This window comes from Anopheles cruzii, chromosome 2, assembly GCF_943734635.1.
Source record: "Anopheles cruzii chromosome 2, idAnoCruzAS_RS32_06, whole genome shotgun sequence".
In the NCBI taxonomy this organism is placed as follows: domain Eukaryota; kingdom Metazoa; phylum Arthropoda; class Insecta; order Diptera; family Culicidae; genus Anopheles; species Anopheles cruzii.
The window spans coordinates 43,677,604-43,698,576 of record NC_069144.1 but is presented as its reverse complement, the minus strand read 5'-3'; the positions used below and the strand labels follow the sequence as shown (position 1 = coordinate 43,698,576).

The window sequence follows — 20,973 nt, the reverse complement described above, 5'->3', positions numbered from 1 at the left end:
GCGCATTAAAATGTCACCCGTGTGGTGGCATAAGGAGCTCAAGGTAATCACGGTGCGTCCGTAACGACCACCGAGACTGACAAGCAAGCACCTGGAGAGGAGAGTGTCCCCCACACAGAAACCGGAGAATCCATCAACCATTGGCCATCGAAATTCAATACCGATGTGTCTAGGTGATGCGTAGTGACTGCACAATAGGGACTGCAGATAACCAGGGCGACAGCGCACCGAGTGATTCAGCACAGTTTTAGTGGCAAAAATTGTGTAACATTTATTTAAAATGTACCACGGACGGAAGGAGAAAGTAACTTGCCCGGCATTAGTTCCGGTGGTTTTTTTTTTTGCCCCGTCACGAATCGCTTGGCTTACGGTTAACGGAAGTGGAGGCATTGGCTCGCCGCAGATTGCAAGCTCCGTCGAGCGTAACAAATTTACGCAGGTAACAGGCGGCGGCCCCGTAGGAAGCAACAGAAAACACTTGAGAAGGCACGAGGACTGGGGCAGGCACTTCGGGTGGGGCGCTTATCTTTTCTATATGTTGCGCAGGAGTTGTAATGATGCATTACCCGCGTCGTGCCAAACAGGTTTGCCGATAATTTACGACCCACTCGGTATGGTGCGCTCCGCATAAGAAGCCGAGCACCAAACCAGGACGGGAATGCCCCTTTTAATTTACTTTTCTTTTAATGTCTGAATAAACTCCTGAATTCAACACTTCGCTGCTTCATATAGCGACCCTCAATCTGCGAGATTAATAAGTTTTAATTAGGGAACTTTTAGGGAACTAAGAATTGAATAAAATAATGACACCAAAAATCTTACATTTAGAGTATTCTTGCTATAGTCTTGCTTCTGAAATCTTATCGTTGCCGCACTCGAGTACAGTATCATTGGCACTACGCGCCATTTTATCTTATCAAATGACTTGGAGCCAATTAACAGAGGAGTGCAGGCGGCATGACCGACACAGTGTGACCGCGAATAGGAGCATAGAATCAGCCAACATGTTTCATCCACGATTCGGGGATGCGTTTTCCAGCACAAAAATAGGATTCAGCTGCTCACGCTGCTCGGATGGCGCGAACACGACGACCGTTGGCCTGAAATTATCGAAAATAGAGTGACACCGTTTTAGCACGTTCCTCGCCACCGCGCTTTCCTGCGGCTGGCATGGAAAGCAGACGATATAGACCTCACCAAACCCACACACACACGGAGGCGCAGGAAAATGTACGGAAATTTTCTCCAAGAAACTGCCAGCGCTTGGCATGCGATGGATGCGCATGGTGTGTGTGCTATGCGTGAGAGGTTCTAAGCAAAGCCTACTTAGAAGAAATTTCCTCGACAATTTGCAGCTAATCGCTTCACGGTGCTACGGGCCGTATTTCGCAATGCGTGTATTTATTTTTTACCATCGCTTACTGCTGTTGTCAGCAAAACATAGGACGACTCAGTGTGCGTGGGGTAAGTGGCGTGGGTTTTGGGACTGACATGGTGACACAAGAGTTTTGAATCATGTAGCCTCCGATTTGGGGTGACGATTGATGGGTACGTGATGGAGCATGTGATTGATGGAGAAGAGCATGCACTTTTTCATAAACACTCCCTGCACCGTGACGTCCTGTCGATATTGACGCGACCCACGCAATAGCCCCATATGGTGAGAAAGATTCTTGCAGAGCGAACACGAAACACCATTCACAGAAAACGAATCGAAGACGATGGCGATGGCTTTCACTTTCGCATTTTGTCAAAAAAAGTCCCGACCGGCCGGCCAAAAGAGAGTAAACCAAGAAGGCGGGAAGTCGCATTACTACTGTTCTGACAAGATCGAAGGATTCTTTCTCATGCGATGTGAACGAAAAGCCAGCGGAGGCTGTGTCGAGTATGTCGCACCGTTTGTTACTGGAACCACCGCAGCACACAGAGCTCGATTTGGCAGCCGAACAACGCGGACAAAAAGCAATGGCTCCGTCACACGCACACCGTCTATTTGCAGAATCGGAGTAGCACTGCACTTTATGCTGCATCGGGGAAAAAAACCACACGCCTGTCAACTGATCCGCCGTCGCCGGTGCAATCGAAGGTACGCCGCATTACTTCTCCGTACGGTAGGCAAAAGAAAAAAAAGCAACCGAAAGGATGACACTCCGACGAGATGGCGGACACCATTCGGTTTACGTGGTACGTGGGTTCGGAGTGCGAGGTGCAACCGCGAACACGAGGATTACCTTCCGGCAGGAGCGGCAGCTTCGCCCTACATACACCATTGGTCGATTACACTTTCGATTGGTCACTTTTGTCGCTGCACAAAAGGGCGCACAAATGCGACGCCGCGGGTAGCAGCTGCACGGTTTTCACTGGTTCCGCGCAAACACACACAGGGCACGGCCCCTATGGAATGGAGCCGGGGCACACTTTCGGCGAATCACTAACTTGGCGCTGAGTAAGTAAGTAAGAACGGTACACTTTTGTCACCAACAACATCTGCACCTCCAGTCCATTGCCGTCGCGGCGTTAAGCGGGCACCGGGAACCGTCCTGTCTGCGCGTACACGTTCCGGAATATCCGTCGCCAACAACTCTTTTCCTCTTTTCCAAAGCTATACGAAATCCCACTTCCTTTCGGAACTCTTAACACTTTTGCCGGATTGACAGTCCGATTGACAGTCCGATTGACAGTCCGTATTGACAGTGTTTCTTGGCGTTCCCGGACTCTGACCGCACTATGGGAAAACGGTGATCAACGGTCATAAAAGTATTTTAAATAGTGAGGCTTTTAGTTATATTTTCCTAAAGCCCGGCCAGACGTAACGATGCAGTGTTCCGATGTATACACGCTACGATAATCGTAGCGATTATCGTTACGTCTGGACCGGACTTAACAGCTAACTGTTGAACTTGGTGTTGACATTGGCAACACTGTCCTTCTTGACAGTTGCATTCTCTTCTGTCTAACCTTTCACCAACGGCTCGTGTTTAATTTACTCCGCCATTCTAACACTAACAATCTACAAGAATCTACGGTACGTTTAAGTTCAAAATTTTCCCAAAATCACTGGCTAGTTCAAATTATTACATTTTTAGCATGATGGTGTACCTGCGTTTAGTGTACGCTATGTCCAACCATGATTGTTTCATGAACAAACGCAGTCAATATACCCAAGAACAGTACGCCGTGGCTTGGGAGGCCGTTGCTTATGAAATGATGAAAACGAAAGCCGAGTGCATGCAGTTGTACAGTGAATTTCAGGGACTTATGGCCAGCAAATACATTCCGGAAGGAAATTTCCCGGAAATGCGGCGCTTGGCCTTGAATCTTCGCAAGGACGCAACATTCGCGGCCAAAGCAAAACGTGAGTTTAGGGTAAGTAAAACTTTAATATTAACATTATATATGTTTTAATTTTTATATTTATAATTTACAGCCGCAGCTGCATTTAGATAAAGCTGACTATCTTAACCGAGTGTGGGAAAATCCGGAAGTAACCGTAATTACGTTGTCGACGCCTTTAGAGCTTCCTGCTCCGAACCCAACGCGCGCCCCAACGTATCCTGGTCCCCCAAAGCTTCCAGTTGAAAGCAGGGAAGAACTTAATGCATTGGAAACTAATTTGCCGAAATTAATTTCAAAATTTGGCGAAATGAAGCACACCGAGTGAACGTGCCGGACGTGCGGCGTTTATGATGGGGTGTTCAGTTGGGATTTGTTAACACCCGGCGAAGAAACACGTAAAGAAAGGGATGAAAACAATTTTAAGGGAAACTGTATGGTAATGCTTCAATAAAATTCGCTCAATTTATCAGTAATATAAGAATAAACAATGGATAAACGTGTCAAAAGACCACACAAAGCCATCAAACGCCTCGCAGCCATTAGAAAACGGCGTTAGAGCGAGCGTATATCTGTTAAGGCAGCGATTTGAAAAATTTCTAAATTCAACAATTCTGTTTTTGTGTAACTAGATACGAGACTAAACCTACCAAGGTGGATGTGAAAACACATACACCACGTACGAGAGACAGAGAGGTTGAAGGTTGAGCAAGGTCCACTTCACGGTTCACTTCGGGGCGAACATTATGCATAAATTAATAACTTTTTGTCATTCAAAGCATCGGTGCCCCATTTTCTAGGTGAGAGCCCCTACCGGTTGGTCCAACAACAAAGCAACGCCGAAGTAGTCATAGCTATCGCGGGGCATGAAAACCTAGCAACGGCTAAATCGGTTGTCATCAACGTTCATCACCCAGGGCAGCACAAAATTTGGAGCAATTTGGACATAAAATTCACAACTCACCATCAGCAGCAGCGGCACGGGTTTCAAAGTTTCAGTAAATTCTGCTTCAGTGGCCTTTTCAAATTCAATGTCCAGTCCGCAATCGTCGCAAGCGAAACCAGCTACGCTCGCCTCGATGTTTCAACTGTTCGCGAAGTACCGTCCAGCGCTCAATACCTTCCAGGGCGACGGAAAGCGCATTCTGTTGTCGCAGAGCGACTGTTGGATGCAACAGGCGTCCTTAATCGGGTCAAAGTATTTTACCCTCACGCAGACCGGGCTAACGTTCTTCGAGTTTAGGTAAGGTCAGGGATCCGGGTCCCACCGGATGTAGGTGCATTGCGTGTTTACACCGTTTACATCGCTAACGTTTCTTTCACCATGTTATCCGTCTGATCGACACGTGCCGTCACCGTGTCGGCGTAATGGTGTTCGGTGTTGTCTCCCTTTGCTTCCTAAGGAAATCGTCCCTCGACTTTGCCGAGTACCTGCAGTTTTTGGCCATGCTTTGCACGGAGAAAGCCAACGTTGAGTTGGAGGAAGTTAAGGAGAAACTAACGAACTGCGGCCCTCCCGGTATCAACACCTGACAATTCGGAACGTACACGCTTATGTCGTACCTGAACAGTGTTCTCGGTGGACACTGGAGTCTGTGCGAGGAAGGGCGCGATAGCTGGAGCTGAGAAAAAGTCTGCAAAGTAACCTCGATCGATCGAAGGGCCTCCGACCACCGGTTTGAACTTAGTGCATCGGTTTCGTAGATATTAAAGTATATTTTTGTACGATATGAAAGCTAAGCACCCGTAGTGAGTGTGGACAAAAAATAATGTAAATAAGAATTTGACTTAATGCTTTTTTTGGGAGCTTATTATTGTATCTAAATTACCTTTATTTTTGCTTCACATACTTTACATGCCACACCAATCCATCCGATGATCATACCTTCACCGTCTGACTTCTTCCGTCGTTACACACTTCTCCACCGGGGAAGTTTTCCGGTGCATCATCTCTTTTTGTTCTTAATTTTCTTTGCCAGCCATCAAACTTTCGAATAGTGTTTCGTTACGTGTTTACAAATAATATCATGTAAGAACAAGGGTTTTGATGGTCGTTAGTAGTAGTTGCGCTCAACAGTAACGGTGATTTGGACTACACGAGAGGGGCGACCAACCGCGACAAACAGCGCTCCGCATACTGCAGCAACTTAATTATTTCAATAAAACATTATCTAGTAACCATACGCTATCGTGCGCCTGAAGCGGTATTCCCTCGTGACCGTCCGCTTGACGGACACCCGCCCGTTTTGTCTTCAGCCGAATAATTTTTATACGCATAATAATAGTACTACATAGCAATATGCAGGGCGCATAGTGTATGCCTTACATTAGACTGTATATTATTGTAGGTAGTGTGTATGAATGCGTTTATGTATGAATATGCGTAATGAATAAACTGTTGTTTCGCCCCAACAATTGCAACTGTTTTCTGACGGGAACGGGAAAACAAGTGTACGACAAAAAATCTTCTGCCTTCTTCTCATAGCCAGCCGGCATTTTCATCTTCGAGGCGACAACTTTACCATCTTTTTAAGCAGCCTCGTGGACCACTTGCTTTTGATCGTGATCGCGCCAAGACATAATCTCGAGTTCAAGCTCTGTGGCAAGGGTGTGCTTTCATTTTATACAAACATTTGGTGATTATTTCGTACCCTGCGGCACGTTGTAAAATAGAAAACTGTAGAAAGGTAAAAAATAAACAAACAAACAGTACAAACACAATATTACAGAACATGAATACGGGCCTAGTGAAGCCATCCGGGAGCGAGAGAGTGCACAATTAATCGATTGCCAAAGTTTTCCCTCTTGGTACAAGGTAATAGAAAAGTTCTCATGTTTTCGGTTGGCGAAAACGGAACGAAAATTTTAAATCCAAGATTCTTACACGTCACTCGTAATATGTTCCCGTTTTTTTGTTTTCAACCATTGCGTTGATCGACGCTCTACGCCGGTGGATCACTTCTTACCATATTGTGGCTCTTTCTGTTCGGCGCCCAAATAAATTTGCTGAGTGTTATCCTGTCCCAAAAACATCTCACGTGCTTTCGTTTCTATGTTAAGCTTTAGTGTTTTAATATTCTAAAGTATTCCTCTACCCCTTTACTTTCGTTAATCCGCTTTTGTCCGCACTTTTTGACCTCTGCTCGTTGCGTTTCGCATTGATAACTACCCATCATTTGCATGCAGCGCCACCACGCAACCGAGTCTCCAAACCTGTCCCATCGATTTACGGTGGAGCGCGGATCGGAAACACCGTAAACTGAGATGCTGGGAGGAATGTATCAGTTTTTGTGACGTTCGCGATCCGTGGGTGGGTTTGGTGGGCACTCCCCTTATGTTGTGGACACCGAGAACGGTCCATCAATGGTGCTAACCTTCAGCGACGCGTAGTAGATTCCCTTGCCAATCAGAAGCAACGGGATGAGGAAAAGTGTGATATACGCAATGTACAAACCAGTGTACGCCTGTGAATGGGTTCGAGTCAGGAGAAAGAAAAAACAAATCAGTACAAGACGAACGGTACAAGTGCAGGTGCGATGAGATGAAACATACCTTTGCATAGACTTTGGTGGTAAATACGACTACCATGGCGATTGAGAAAAATATAAATCCTAACAGAAAAAAGAATCTACGTCGATTTTTGCGGAACTCCGGCCCAACCGAAGACACCTTGCGACAGTGGGGACATCTTGCCAAATTGTTCTTCAACGTGTCGAACTACGAGAACACAAGAGGTGCGGCGTCATTAAAGTTTGTGTAACATTTATGACAATTTCAGCAAATAATTACCAGGAAAGTGTCGTGGCAGTGGCCACAGGTAACGCGGCACATTCCAGGCATTGGCAGCAGCGGCGGTGTTACCGGGCTCGGTGCCAGGTTAATGATGCGCTTGCAGTTGGGCCGCGGGCAGGCCACTCTCTGGGAAGAGCTCTTGCAGATCAGCAAGCAGTTGCACGGGCACCGAACATACTTCTTCCCGGCCGGTGCATTGCGAATAGGCTAGATTACGAACGTTTAGAGAGAACATATTATTTATAATAATACGGCATAGATAGAAATGTCGATGCCTATTTCACTTCTCATTTTCTACAGGTAAAATTATCGTTACTTGGCCTATGCACACACAATATCGAGTACACCACAAGTATTGATCTACGGTAAAGGGCAGTAACAGTATCTTTCGTCCCGTTTGCACAAACTGATCAGTTACAAGAAAACTCGTTCCCTTTACACCACAAGCGAACGGATTATGAGGATCAAGTTTCATTTGCAGCACCAAATAGAGTCGTTACCGACAACGAATGGCTCCTACAATGGCTGCTACCCCTTGATCGAGGGGTGCTGACGACATGCTTTCGAAACATCAAAGGTGCCTACGGTGAGTAGCACTAACTTTGGTTTTCCGGTTTGTTCAAACTTAGACTGGATAGATAAACTACAACTACTGTTTGTCTTGCGTACCGTGGCTTCGTTGCACTGGGCACATTTGACGACGTGCTGCTCCTTCTTCCAGGAGATGTCGATCAGTGCCTGGCACACGCGGCACGAAACGATAATACTATTTTGCTGCTCCTGCTGGTACGAGGGCGGCACCTCGTCCGGCCCGATAGGGGACGCATTTACAACTGCTGTAGGTAGAAAAGAGATACAAAATAACGTATTAAAAAAGGGCAATTTTTTAATGTTCATTGGAAGTTGTATAGTTTTTTGAATTACACTAAAATGGAAAATTAATGACGGACACCAGGATGCAATGTGCTAAACAATATTTGTACACACAAGTGTAGACACAGACGCTGAAATCTTATCCGCATCGTGGGGGTACCACCTCTTGGTTTGCACTTGTGGGGCTCCAGGGTCTGGTAAGCCGCTTAACAGTTCATTTATAGTACAACGGAGCAAAGGAGAGGAAAAGGCGAACATAATAATCATCTGAAAACAAACTCCGATTATCGAATAGCAGCGAACGATTACATGGGCCGGGTCGTTTTGAAATCGCCAGGAAGCGTTGCAAACCAAACCCTTCCTATCAGTAGAACAGCCAGGCCATTTGTGCTGGCCTTCCTTGGTTACGCCGGCTGATAAGCGAAGCAATGTTGTATGAAAACAAACATTTCGACCGAATTCGTTCCTTATTGCAGCCGGTGGTGGTGATTGAATTTGTGACATTCCGACTACACACCACAATGACAGCACAGCCAATCGGAGCTGAGAATGAGGGAGGGAGAAAGAAACAACGCCGCAAGTACACCGCAAACACAGGGTAACGAGCTGGTTGACTCATCGCCTCCCTGTGTCTTACACCCGCCTCTGTGCGAAGGGACATTCGTGCTACGCACTAACACTTTTCACATCACTTGTGGGGGCCAATTGATAAGCCATTTATGAGCCAACTGGGAATTAGCTATCTCGCCCTGACAGCTTCGCGCTGACGAAGCACACTTACGTTGCACGGCTCCTGGATCCTGCGATGGTTGCTGCGATTGCTTCAGCAGCGGCTGCTTCTCCGAATCCCCATCCATCGTAGCTTCCGGGGCGTGTGTTCACCCTGCACTTGATGCGTCGCTGGTTCGCACTTTGCCTCGACGTCGCTTGTGGAAGGGGATTACCTGCAGCTACAGCGGCGCTTCCGCTATTACTGCCCTTGCCTATCGAACCTGCCGCGGGTGTGCTGGGCTAACAAAGAAAATTTTTGCATCCACCACAAACGGCACTAGAGCACTGATTCACCAACGGTTTGTGGGAACGAGTGGCAACACTGCTCCTGGCACGATTTCGGTCGAAGCCACACGCGGATTTACGCCTGCGAAACACACTGCGGAGAATGTGTACGATTTGTTAGAGCAAGGATAATTTGGCCCAAAAGGAAAATTTGATACCTCTTATTACTTCACTTTGACATTTGCATTGCTATTTGTCTCTTTCGCACATTCACTTTTTCTATCTCTCTCTCCCTCGCTATCTGTCGGTCGGCAAATTACAAAGCCAATTCTATTCACTTCGTTTTGCGGTCAGGAATGAAAACCTGAACCTGGCAGAATATGCAACAAACTATAGGACCACGAAACTTTTCTCAATTGCAGAGCACCAAACAAGCCCGTATGCAGTCGATTCGGTAGGAGCGGACCACCATATTTCAAACACCCGCAGCAAGCGAAAAAGGGAACTATCTTCCACCCGCGGCGAATGGTAAATAAAACGGGGAAAGCAGTCCGTGGTGACAGCAGAAACGCGAACGCAGCGTTCGAGTTGTTCCGATCAACTGTGGCATCTTGCGTTGGTTCGTGTTAAGCCGTCAAAATTATTCTGTCAGAGCGAGGGAAGAAAAAATTGTGTGGTGAGCAAACGAAACGTCGTGCGGTTTTTGGCCTAGACGGGTGCATATTTACCACGAAAGAACAATCGGGGAACATTCTCGAGCACTGGTAGCATAATTGCGAAAAGCTCGCCGCACTTGTCGGCCGCTTCTGTCCCTGCGGTGGTGCTTCGCACACTGGTGCACAATTCCAGTGATCGTGTTGAAACTGCATCAGGGTTAGGAGTTTTGTCTGCGTATCGTTGTCGTCATCGTCACCTACCACATTCGACATAGGAAAAAAGGGAACCGCCTTGCTTCGAATGTTACCCAGCACGGCGGCGAGCGCCATTAATTGATCGATATTGTAGCACCGGGTGGTCGAAGTGCGGAACCAAGCCCAGTCGTTGCTGTGTGCGTTTGCGAAAGCCAGTGTTTTATTGCCAAGGGTAATAAAACATCTGTCAAAAAGCACAAAGTCTCACCGTCACCATTAATCCTGCCCCCGCTTGTGCGCACCGGAGCGACCCGTCGGAAGTGGTTCCGGACACAGCGTCTTTGCCGAACCGCCGGCTGTAGGTACGAAATTGGCATGTGAAACGTTTTTTCATAGCCTACCATTGCATGGGTTGGTGACGACAAAATGTATATTCGGTGACAAATGCACACTTTTGATAGGTCTAGTTGCCACCACTCGAATCGATCATCCATTGCACCACGCTCAGAAACTGTGCCCGTTTGTGTGATATTTCATATCGTTTGCAGGTGCTTTACTGTGGGATTAAACTGGAGAACCATAGGATTGACGGCTGAATCATGATAAATTTAAAAGTGAAAACTTTGGATTCACAGAATCACGATTTCACTGTCGACGATGAGGTAGGTGTGCGCACAAAGCGCAAAGCGTAGCTGTGATCGTAAGCTTCACCCCCCTAACGGATGATTCTCACTTCCCAACAGATCACGGTCCGGCAGTTTAAGGAGGAGATTGCGGTTAAAATCTGCATTGCCGTCGACATGCAACGGCTCATCTACTGTGGGCGTGTACTGGCGGACGACAAACCGTTGAAGGATTACGATCTCGACGGGAAGGTGGTGCATCTGGTGCAGCGCCCACCACCGTCGGCCCGCAATAACAGCGTAAGTGGGTCGGCCGCCGCCTCCCGTTTGGCCGATGAAGCCACGCGTGCTTCGCGCCGTTCGCGTAGCAGTGACAATGCGCGGCGCAACATTTTCCGCGGTCTCGACGATATCAACACGATGTACTTCGGATCGATGACGTCGATTCCGTTGAACGTGAGCACAGGCGTAAGTATTGCTGCCGAGTGGCTTTGAATTTGGCAGAACCCTCTTAAAACGGGCCAACCGTTACCCAACAGAATGCCACACAAATCCCGTCTGTCAGTTCGTCGTCGACCTTGTGCAATAACCGCATCACAGTAGCCCGGCACATGCTCGAGTGCGTTGACAGCATTTTAAGCTACTTGGAGAATCCGGCCCGTGGTTTGAACTACAGTGCAATGGATTATCTATCGCAGCAAACGATGGAATCGACCGTGTTCGAGTTTGGCATTTCGGCCGTCGGTGACGTCGATATTCCGCACAACCAGGTGCAAAGCTTCGTGAACGCCGTCCAGGGTGCGGTGAGCGCTGCGTTCCGCCAGAATGGGATGTCGAACGTGACGGTCCAGCAGCCGGATGGGTCGAATGGGGGAGGTTCCTTGCAGGTTTTTGGCACGGTGCCCGACTTTGCCGTGCTGACGCCACCAAACACAAGCGCCACAGCCACGCCGGCCCACGAGGGGTCCGGAGGCAGTAGCAGCAGTAGCACTAGCAGTAGCAGCAGCAGTAGCAGCAGCAGCAGTAGCAGCTCCGGTGGCGGTGGTACTTCGTCATCGAGCAGCTCCTCGGAAACGAGTGCCGACAGCCGCCGCCAGGCACCGCCGGGTCCATCTGCCGCCGCAAGCCAGCAGACGACCAGCCCGCAAACGCTCGGAGAAGTGGTGCGGCAGATGCGCAATGTGCAGCGCCGCATGGAACCGTTCCTGCAGCAGTACTACAGCATTCTGCTCGAGGATCCCGCGTTCGAGGAAGCGGACACGGTAGGACGCGAAAATGCGCAACGCGTTTTCGACCGCGTGTCGGAAGCGATGCACTATATGTCGCACGCCCAGCACGCGATCAGTGATCTGATGTTGGATCTGCAGATGGCCACACCGCGGCACCTCTGCTGTCGACCGATTCTGGTCGAACAGAATGCCTACGTGAGCTCGGGAATGGCCGCCGTGCCTGTGAGTATTGAATTTGGCCTCCCGTTTTTCACGACAAAGAGACCCCACAACTCATGCCAATGCGGGGCATTTTTTTTAATCTTTCAGCACAACATCAATTTGTCCAACTTGCTACGCAACAATAATAACAACAATAATACCAACAACAATAATAATAATCCGGAAGTTGGAAACAACAATATCAACGCTCAGGTCATCAACGTCGGTATAGCGCCGTCGTGGTTTACTGGCGCCCCTCCCACGGGAGGGGCAATGCGACCGCCTGCCACGGCGGGGCCTGCCGCCCCTAATGCTGCTGCCCCGAGAGGTGGTGCTTCGGGCGAAAGTGCGGCCACAACGGCGGCGACTGCAGTTCCCCAGGCCCCTGCCACAGGTCAGTCTACCGCAACAAATAGTCACAGCGTTGGGCGGTCAGATATGGACGACGATAATGTCGTCACCTCCCTGTACATCCCCCTATACGACCTCAACAACCTACGGCGCGTGCAGAACATTCTCGGAGAGATGCCTCCGCCATCATTGCCGGTGCAAGGTTAGATTTGTTTTACGGAAGAACAGGCCACTTGGTGGTGCGAGTCCCGTGACGGAAACTGAGTCGCATGGGAGCCCGTGGCTTACGTTCACGGGTTTGCTGCTTCTCCTGACGGAATTGTCGGAGTGGGTTCCAGATACTTATTGAATGCTGGAAGTGTGTCGTGGGTATTAATTCGCTTTGCTTTTGATTGTTAATTGTTTTGCAACTATTGTTACTCCTTACATTTGTGTCATTTTGTTGCCTGTCTTATGGCTAAACTAACGCTTTCATCGCCGCTCGGATGATCTTCAACAAATAGGTTTTATTGGTATCGCGATCTTTCGTGCTTTACTTTTGTAAAAATGTCGAAACATTTCCGACTGTGTGTTGTTGCCTTTTTAACATGGGCCAGATCCGGGCTATTCCGTGCGATCGCTTCTGCCAACAAAAACGCGATTAGACGACGATAAGGGTGATTGTATTCGGTTTGTGATCGTTTTTTACGATCAATCTTGCATCTCTACCATCTTACAACATTCTCTGTCTCACTTTCCATCTCTTTCGTGTGCGGTTTGGTGTTCACCCGAACTGTGCTTGCAGGAAGAAGAACGGGGGCTCCACTGATTGGGGCCACTCTGCTAACACCGAGAGCCCCGCGTACGGCATCCGCCGACGGTCGACTGCAGCCACCATCCTCGACCGGACCGACCGCACCCCCGATCCGTAGCCAACCGGCCCCCAATGGTACATAACATGTTTTGCGATCGCGATCTCCCGTTTCTAATCGAGTGATTCTGTGTGGTTGAAAGCGACTTATCCTTTGCTCTATTCTATCTATTGAACCGTACAGTCTGGCCTAAAGCGCTAATGGACTTTGGCAAAAAAATTATTACTTCTCGCTGACACCTTTTTAATTTGTTTTACCACAAAAATCAGCCAACCGTCGGAGGACTTTGTCTCTGCTTTGCCCATGTCACCGGCGGTTAACAAGCGTGCCCGAATAATTGACCGAACGGTTCCTCTTTCCCGTTCTCTTTCCAGCAGCCGGAGGTGTACCGAGTAATAATAACAACAATGGTGCCGCTGGACTCAACCCTAATACCAACGCCCAGCTGCAGATGGCTCGCTTCATACAAGCGGTCGTTAATGCTGCTCCCATCCACACTGACATCCACGTGCAGATCAACACTGGCGGTGACGGCGGCGGTACAGCATCAACACCTCAGGAAGGCAGTGCCGGCACACGAGCTGCCACTACCGTCGCCTCCTCCGAAGCTGCGGCAGCCGGAAATCCCACCAACACAACCACCACCAACACCGACAGCAACACGAACGGAGCAACCCCGAGTGGTGATGGGGCCACGGCAGGAGCAGCGGGTGGTGCTAATGTGCACTTTTTGCCACGCTTCGCCACCGTTACACTCCCGACGACGTCGACCCAGACGCGCTCGACGTCGCGGCCGCACGTGCACAGTATACCACCGCCAGCTGCTTCGCACATCCGCAACCTCAGACCGCTCCAGACCAACATCCTGTCAACGTTTGATCGGTAAGACGCGTGGCCAATGCTCACTACTGTTCCTACGCCCACGGAGTCGCTCTCAATGTCGCTTCAATGTTTGTGCCGTAGCTTTTTGCCATGCAGTAGTCATCACATACGCGACAGCAGCTCCAATCCGCAGCAAGACCGGGGCAACGATGGTACCAGCAACCGGGCGGGACCAACCGGACCGACCAGTGCCCCGGGCGCTGGAGGAAGACCGGTGGTTACCGGTGGTGGTAGTACGAGCTCTGGTACTCAAACGACGCCCGCTGCCGACGCGGGACCTCCCAGCCGCCCCGGTTAGTTGTGGTCAATAGGTGAAGGAATTGAACCGTTATCGGTTGCTTATCGGTTTCGCTTTCTGCCTAGATTTGTTCTCGCCACTTCCGTTCACCATGTTTGGCAGCCAATTTACGTTGGCCGACTTCTGTAACCTGGTACCGAACCCAAACACGTTGAACCGCATCCGTGACTCTCTGCAAGCGTACATCAGCCAGACGTTGGCCGATGATGATGCCGTCCGCGCGGTCAGTAATCTTGGGTTCGAATCGAAATCTGTTCAATCAATTAATGTTATGTCCTTTCCAACAGTTGGTCAACAGCGGCATCGCCCAGGTGAATGCGGTGCTGCTACCGATCGCCCCGGCTGAGCGACCAGACTACGACACGCGCGCCTCGCTGGCTAATCTGATACGTTCCTCGCTGCCGACCTGCATCAGTCTGATCCGCGAGGACAACTCGCCCCAGTTCGGTATCCGGCTGGTGCGTCTTCTGGGCAAGTTCGTGCGCCATTTCTTCATGATTCTGTTGGCGGGACTGGGACGTGGGAATGCACGGTCCGCCGTGTCGGAGCTGCTGCAGGCCGCGTTGCAGCAAAGCCCTGCCGCACAGCTGCCGGCCAGCGATCCGTCCACTGTGATACAGGATGTGCATCGTGCCCTGCTACCGACCCTCGAGCGCCACCTGGAGCTGGCCAGCCGCCATAACATGAGTGACGTGCAAGAGTACTTGGTCATCCGTCAGCCGGCTCCGCCACAGTTGCAAACGCCGCTCGCTATCAGTGACCCCGCCACGTCGTCCGCGGTGGCTGCTGCAGCAGCTGCTGACGCTGCAGCGGCCGCCGTCACAGCATCAGCCGCAGCAGCGGCCGCCGCAGCTGCCGCCGTCACTGCTGTACGAGCCATGGTCGACAGTGTCGAGAGCCGATCCTCCAGTCTGTCCTCCAACAACACCGGCCAGCGAGAACCAAGTGTAAACATTTACCATTTGCGCTGCATTTCGTGCTGTACTAATCCACTTTTCCTTTCCCTTTACAGCCAATGGAAGTGGATGATGTTGAGAGTACCTCGACACCGGAGCTAGTGTCGGACATAGCGGAGATCTCGATATCGATCGAACCGCCGGCCATGAGTGTCGATCCGTGTGCGGCGGCGGCGATCGTGATCAACGACGTCGTTCCGGACGAAGTTGTTGCGGATGCGGCCGCAGTCGCCTCCACTGTCGGTCGCCAATCGACCATCGAAGTTGCTGGTGGAATGGCTGCAGCAGCGGCAGCCATTGCTTTGCGTGCCGCATCACTGGCCGACCCACGGGTTCCGCCTCCGCGGCCCACCGATGAGGAAGAGGAGGAGCTACCGAGCGTGACCGTCGGCACCGAATCGTGGCATCGTCATTTCCCTTCCAACTGGCTGCCGGTTATTACCCGCGATCTCGGACGTCAACGGCGACAGGTAGGTGCCCGTGATCGTTTATTGTCCCCTACCAGCTTATCTTCTTGTCCCCTCTCCTTTTCCGTCCAGAATCCACAGGCACCGTTTTCCGATGCGTACATTGCCGGCATGTCATCTAAGCGCAGGAAGCTGCTAACGGAAGCGAAGCCACCGAACGATGTGCATTCACTGATCGCGGACGGTGTTAGGCGATCGTTTCTCGGCAGTGGCGTGACGCCTCCGAACGTTACGACCGCAACTAGTGGTACCGGCGGTAGTTCCACCGGTGCTACGAGACGGCGGCCGGGAATGACGGGAGGTGGTGCTTCAGCAACGAGCACCGGGGGTGGCGCGAGCGGTGGCGAACCGAACCGGTTTCGCTCGCTGGACGAACTGGCCAACAGCATTGCCAACGATAGCGCCCTGCAGGCCTCCTACTGTGAGGCCATGAAGGCGACCGTGCGCGACCGATTGGCCAAAGATCCGGACTACGATGCGTCTCGGTTTCCCAATAGCTCCAAATACTTTGAGAAGCAGTAAACACGATCGTCGAATGGGAAGGGATCCACGATGGTGAAATAATGTCGCCTGCGCACACCCGAAAATCAACCGTGTGCACTGCATGTGTGTATGTGTGTTTGTTTGCACTTCCAAATAACGTGCGATGTTTTGTTATTACACTCCTTTCGTTTCCGCTTTTGTTCCTTCTTGTTTCGTCTCGTCTCACACACACACACACACACACAGACACATACACATTAATATTCGAAATGGCAATCTGAGCGGTGTGTTTTTCCTCGTCTGCATATGTCCTGTGTGATCCTCGGCATTGAAGATCACCTTTAATCTACGTTTGAAAATGACAGTCTTGCGTGTAACAAAACTTCTGCATGAAGCATATAGAAAGAAGAGGTCGTAAACTAAGAGTAAGATGAAGATGGAAAGAGAATGATAGAACAATTTGGTTAAAGCAATGTAGTGTAGTGGGCGAGAGACAGAGAGAGAGAGAAATCGGTTCCAGCAACGGAGACACTGACAGGTTCGGATCGATAGGACAAGCTGAAATCACGCGACTGATTGATTGTAAAGATCAACCAAGAAATGACTTAGTAGCGACGCGGCCGTTGTCAGTTGCCGTGTTTGGGTGTCTTTCCAACTTTCTACGATAACCCGCTTCTGCCATTCGCGCACCTATTCTCCCATATTCTTTCGCTGCAGGCGCGTAGACACTCCCTCAGACGATCGTGGGAATGCCAGTTTGATTTGGGTTCTTGTTTCACGGACCTCGGGCCACGGCCATAGCTCGGTGCCGGAGGAATGGCTTCCGAAAAGGGTTTGGGACGGTTTTACTTGGACGAATGAACGAAGTAAGCCACATACACCTTATAATCTACTCATAAAGAAACCTCTAATAGAAAGTTATAATAAATCCTGCTAGAGTAACGGGAGTTTCGTTGTCATTTTCATTGTACCTACACGTGTACACCAGATGCCACGTCGTCGTCTGGATGTCTATTTTAAATTGATTATTTCACCATCAACCGCTGGCCTGGGGCCGCAAATGCGCAGCAAATCTCGCTCAAGCCACCAATGGCCGACTTTCACCGATAGAATACCTTCGGTTCCTGTGGAGACTACCGGCGGTTCCCTGTGGGGGTTAATTAAAATGCCAATCTGACGGTACGGAGATCGGAAAATCGATTGATCGATGGAATTCCACTTGAACCGGCCGGACCGGTGACGTAACGCTGGTGCTGCGGTCGAGTCAATTGAGCATTCGGTGGTTTTCGGGAAACCGTTTTGCGGAAAACAACTCAATTGGGGGTTTTCATTCATGCCCGATCATGTGATCATCGACCGTGCGGAGAAAGCTTTTGCGGTGTGGATGAAGAATGCGAAGCATTTTAATTTGCCATCTAACGAGCCAGCTCGCCGCCTTCAGTGTGTTGTTTGCTCGCCTCAGAAGAGTTGTTTGTAGTGTCCGACTTTGAACATCCTGCGTCACAACACCACGATGGCAAGATGGCGTTGAACATTTCAAGAGAATACTTTCAGACGGAACGTTTTCGGGACTTTTCCGACGGGCGAGCTGCTGGTTTGCTGCCATCATCAATCGTCTGAAGAGCGATGATCTCTATTCGATGGAATTCTGCATCGATCGTTGATGCTAGTGGCATTTGTTGGTTCTCTGGCGCTCAGTGAATGAATTGAGACATTGCGCATTACAATATTAAGAAGCGAATCGTTTAACCGACCCATGAATGACAGGCATTTTTAGACCCACTCTCTAGCCATATTCGGACGCGTTGACCGGAACTATATCATTCCCAAATTCCATTCGTCGAAGCTTTCCACCACCTGACTGTCGACGTCGATGAATCAGTTTGCGGTGGTTGGGCGGAACCGTTATGACAAAATCAACAAAGTTTCCTTACGAAGGCCAGTCACCGGTAACCCGCCGCCTCCATCTCCATTAACCGGTTTACTGGCGAAGCTCTCCCGTTCGGAGGACACTTATTTTTAGCACAGTTTATCGCACCTTTTGAGTATTTTATTTAAAAAAAAACGTCTCTCCAAAAAAATTGATCACGATAAAAATATCACCGTGCCGCGGAGGGCGTACCATCATCATGGACTAAAATTAAACCCAAAAACCTGGCCAGAGTGGGGGTGACACTGGACTAAATGGCCGACAGGGATTAAATTTGGAATCAACAACAATTTGAAGAATGTCAAACATGCCCGCCCGGCTCGTTCCGCGAGCTGACGATGACGGGGGTCCCGTTTCGCTTTCGCGATCGCGAGCGTCTTTCCCACAGCCACCAGCCACTCCGCCACTCCACCCGGCAGCTCATTAAGCCGTCGTTGGCGCCACCAGTTCTACTTTGACAGGTTTACGACCTTGTTTTCGGTTCGCACGGCGGTTGGGAAGATGGACCGATCGCCGTGGCCGCGAGCATACATTGCCTGCAAACGACCAACGTTGTCTCACTGATTCACACATTTTGGACACTTATTAATTGATCGTCTTGCGGTCGCGGCCAGATTCGCTTACGCTTAGTTTCCAGTTTTGGTGGTGCCTCGCGACAGGTTGCCATTGCGGGTCCAGGAATCCCCCGTGGGTCTTGAAGCGCCGGTTCGGCATCGTGTTTCTTCCCCCCGCGTCGAAGTGTGGAGTTTCTTCGCCCCGATCCATCATTTTACTGCGCCCTTCTTGCTAAGCACTGGCGCCACTGATCACGAGGGGGGTATTCAAATTATGCGAAGCCATCAACCTACAGCAGGCAGCCCCGAAAGGCGTCCCGGAATCGGGACGATAGGCATCAAATTAATTTTATTTATCGCAACAATCATAAACCCCTTTCGCGTCACGGTAATTAATAATGCGCCGCCCGGGGCAGTCGCCTGCGCGGAGACATGGCGCCTGAAACCGTTCATCCCGGATCCGCGGACACCAATTGCAAGCTGTTCCGCGGCTTCTGTTGCTCGGGCACGCACCGAGGGACATACCTTTTGGGCAGCGAACCGCGACGCGCCATGGACGAGATTTCTCGCCACAACCACGACGGGGGTCTCTGTCTTCGTGGGCGCCAGCCGTTGACCGCGCGCGCCCCTCCCGCCCCGAGGCGGACGCGTGGTCAGAGAGAATGCTTTTCTTTGCCTTTGGTTTTATTATCAACCTACAAAATCACGACACGGCCCCGGCCGAGGAATGCGAGTTATGCGAAATATGCATACGCGAATTCTCCTGTCATGTTCTGTGCTATTTGGTTTCAGTGTTTGGAATGAACGCGAAGAAACATTTGAACGACCGTGCTGAAAACAGGATCTTGGCCGACGTCGAAATGGCGAATCGAAATCGGAGGAGACACCACCGGCTTGGCTTACGGAGATAAACTTGTCTCCTCCGGTAAGTTCCGGGTGTCAAGCAAGTTCCGCCGCCATGGCTTGCTGGAGTGAAGGAACTTAAGAGTTAGTTTATCATAGTGAAGATCACGAAAATTGAATATGACCAGTACGATCCCCCGAACGGTCAGAAATCATTGTTGGTTTCTTTCTTTTCTGTCCTAAAAATGTGCAATTCCTTAAGTTTTTAAACATTTTGAATATTAGAATTTCCCAGTAGTTGATTGGAGCAACTTTCGGGCACACCAGTAGTAAACGATCGGCAGAAAAAACAACAACAAAACACGAATGCGAAACGTGTGACCACTAGAACGAAAGAGAAAGAGCGCGAGAGAAAGTGGCGAGAGCACGAGCACGAAAGGACATGCGGAGCCGGGCCGCGCGAGAGAGTGGGACGTTTTTTAAAAGGAAGCGGCCCGTTCGCTCCGGCGCTTAGTCGTTGCGAGACCGTTGAGTTGTTGAGTTGAGCGCGCTTTCGCGGTCGTTAAAGTGCACAGGAGGAGCCATATCAAGCGAGCCACGGTCGATTGCAATTGCGTTACGGAGCAGGTTCTCGGGTTCTCGGTCGGCGGCATGTCCTAAGCGCGTGTTATCGGACGTTGAAGCCGCGGTACGCACTTCGTACGCTGCTCGTCGTCGATCGTGTCGGTCGGATCCGTGTATCGGAAGCGGTTCAAAAACACTTCACGTTTCCAAATCTCCCAGTGTTCGGTGTGTATGTGGTTGTTTGAGCGTGATTGTACCGTCTTATCAGCGTGCTGTCAGTGACATATTAAGCTTCACCGGAGAGAGTGATCGCTGCTCGATGGACGAACCGCAGCGATCCGGTGCTGATCGGTGTCGATCGGTTTTTCAACTTTTTCACTAGCGCCCCCACTGTGTGTGGCTGTCTGTAGGAGAATCCAAAAATTAGCACGATATCCGGTGCGGTGTCGCTAGTGCGTTGCCTTCGCCGTGAACGGGTTGCACCGTGGAAATCCGACCCACCGTCAGTGTACGCGGCGTGCTGTGTTTGCAAAACAACAAAACCCATACCCATACCCAGACGTAGGCGCATTTGCGGATCGCCTCCCAGTGCTAGGGTTCGGAATTCCCTGGCGAAAACAAAAAAAAGTGGTGAGAAATTTGATTTCTGGCGCTGGCGATCGAGCGCCCGCACGGTCTACCGCAATTCTCTAACTCAGCTCTTGGAGCCCCCGTGTCCGGGAGTTCTGCCAGAGGTCTCTCCTACACTACACACGCTGCGCCAGCGGGCCGACGGTGGTCAATGTTGTTGTTGTTTGTGGCGCCAAGTGGCGGCGTTTATGTTCGCCACATTATCGCTCTGACCCAGGCAGCGACGAAGAAAGTGTAAGCGCGCAAGTGATTGAACAATTTCCGAG

The 20,973-nt window shown here is 50.3% G+C and overlaps 3 protein-coding genes across 4 annotated transcripts; 2 read left to right on the top strand and 1 right to left on the bottom strand.

Annotated features, from left to right (window-relative positions):
- The first annotated feature begins 4,364 nt into the window (after positions 1 to 4,364).
- On the top strand, positions 4,365 to 4,866 carry LOC128268452 (tubulin polymerization-promoting protein homolog). Its single transcript, XM_053005552.1, has 2 exons — positions 4,365 to 4,576; positions 4,737 to 4,866. The coding sequence occupies exons 1-2, from the start codon at positions 4,365 to 4,367 to the stop codon at positions 4,864 to 4,866; spliced, it is 342 nt and encodes a 113-aa protein (XP_052861512.1).
- A 275-nt stretch (positions 4,867 to 5,141) lies between these two features.
- Positions 5,142 to 9,474, bottom strand: LOC128277520 (type 1 phosphatidylinositol 4,5-bisphosphate 4-phosphatase). Of its 2 annotated transcripts, none has more exons than XM_053015990.1 (6): positions 9,213 to 9,474; positions 8,780 to 9,148; positions 7,795 to 7,961; positions 7,123 to 7,332; positions 6,886 to 7,050; positions 5,142 to 6,797 (listed from the first exon to the last, which is right to left on the bottom strand). In XM_053015990.1, the coding sequence occupies exons 2-6, from the start codon at positions 8,853 to 8,855 to the stop codon at positions 6,666 to 6,668; spliced, it is 750 nt and encodes a 249-aa protein (XP_052871950.1). In that variant the 5' UTR covers positions 8,856 to 9,148; positions 9,213 to 9,474; the 3' UTR covers positions 5,142 to 6,665. The 2 variants fall into 2 exon arrangements, with proteins under 2 accessions (XP_052871950.1, XP_052871951.1); XM_053015991.1 differs by having other exon boundaries at positions 7,795 to 7,958.
- A 939-nt stretch (positions 9,475 to 10,413) lies between these two features.
- LOC128269061 (large proline-rich protein BAG6) lies at positions 10,414 to 17,103 on the top strand. The gene is made up of 11 exons (XM_053006408.1): positions 10,414 to 10,507; positions 10,589 to 10,936; positions 11,008 to 11,919; positions 12,007 to 12,451; positions 13,034 to 13,177; positions 13,475 to 13,982; positions 14,064 to 14,275; positions 14,346 to 14,503; positions 14,568 to 15,227; positions 15,293 to 15,706; positions 15,776 to 17,103. Exons 1-11 carry the CDS (start codon positions 10,445 to 10,447, stop codon positions 16,223 to 16,225), a joined length of 4,314 nt encoding a protein of 1,437 aa, XP_052862368.1. The 5' UTR covers positions 10,414 to 10,444; the 3' UTR covers positions 16,226 to 17,103.
- The last annotated feature ends 3,870 nt before the right edge of the window (positions 17,104 to 20,973 follow it).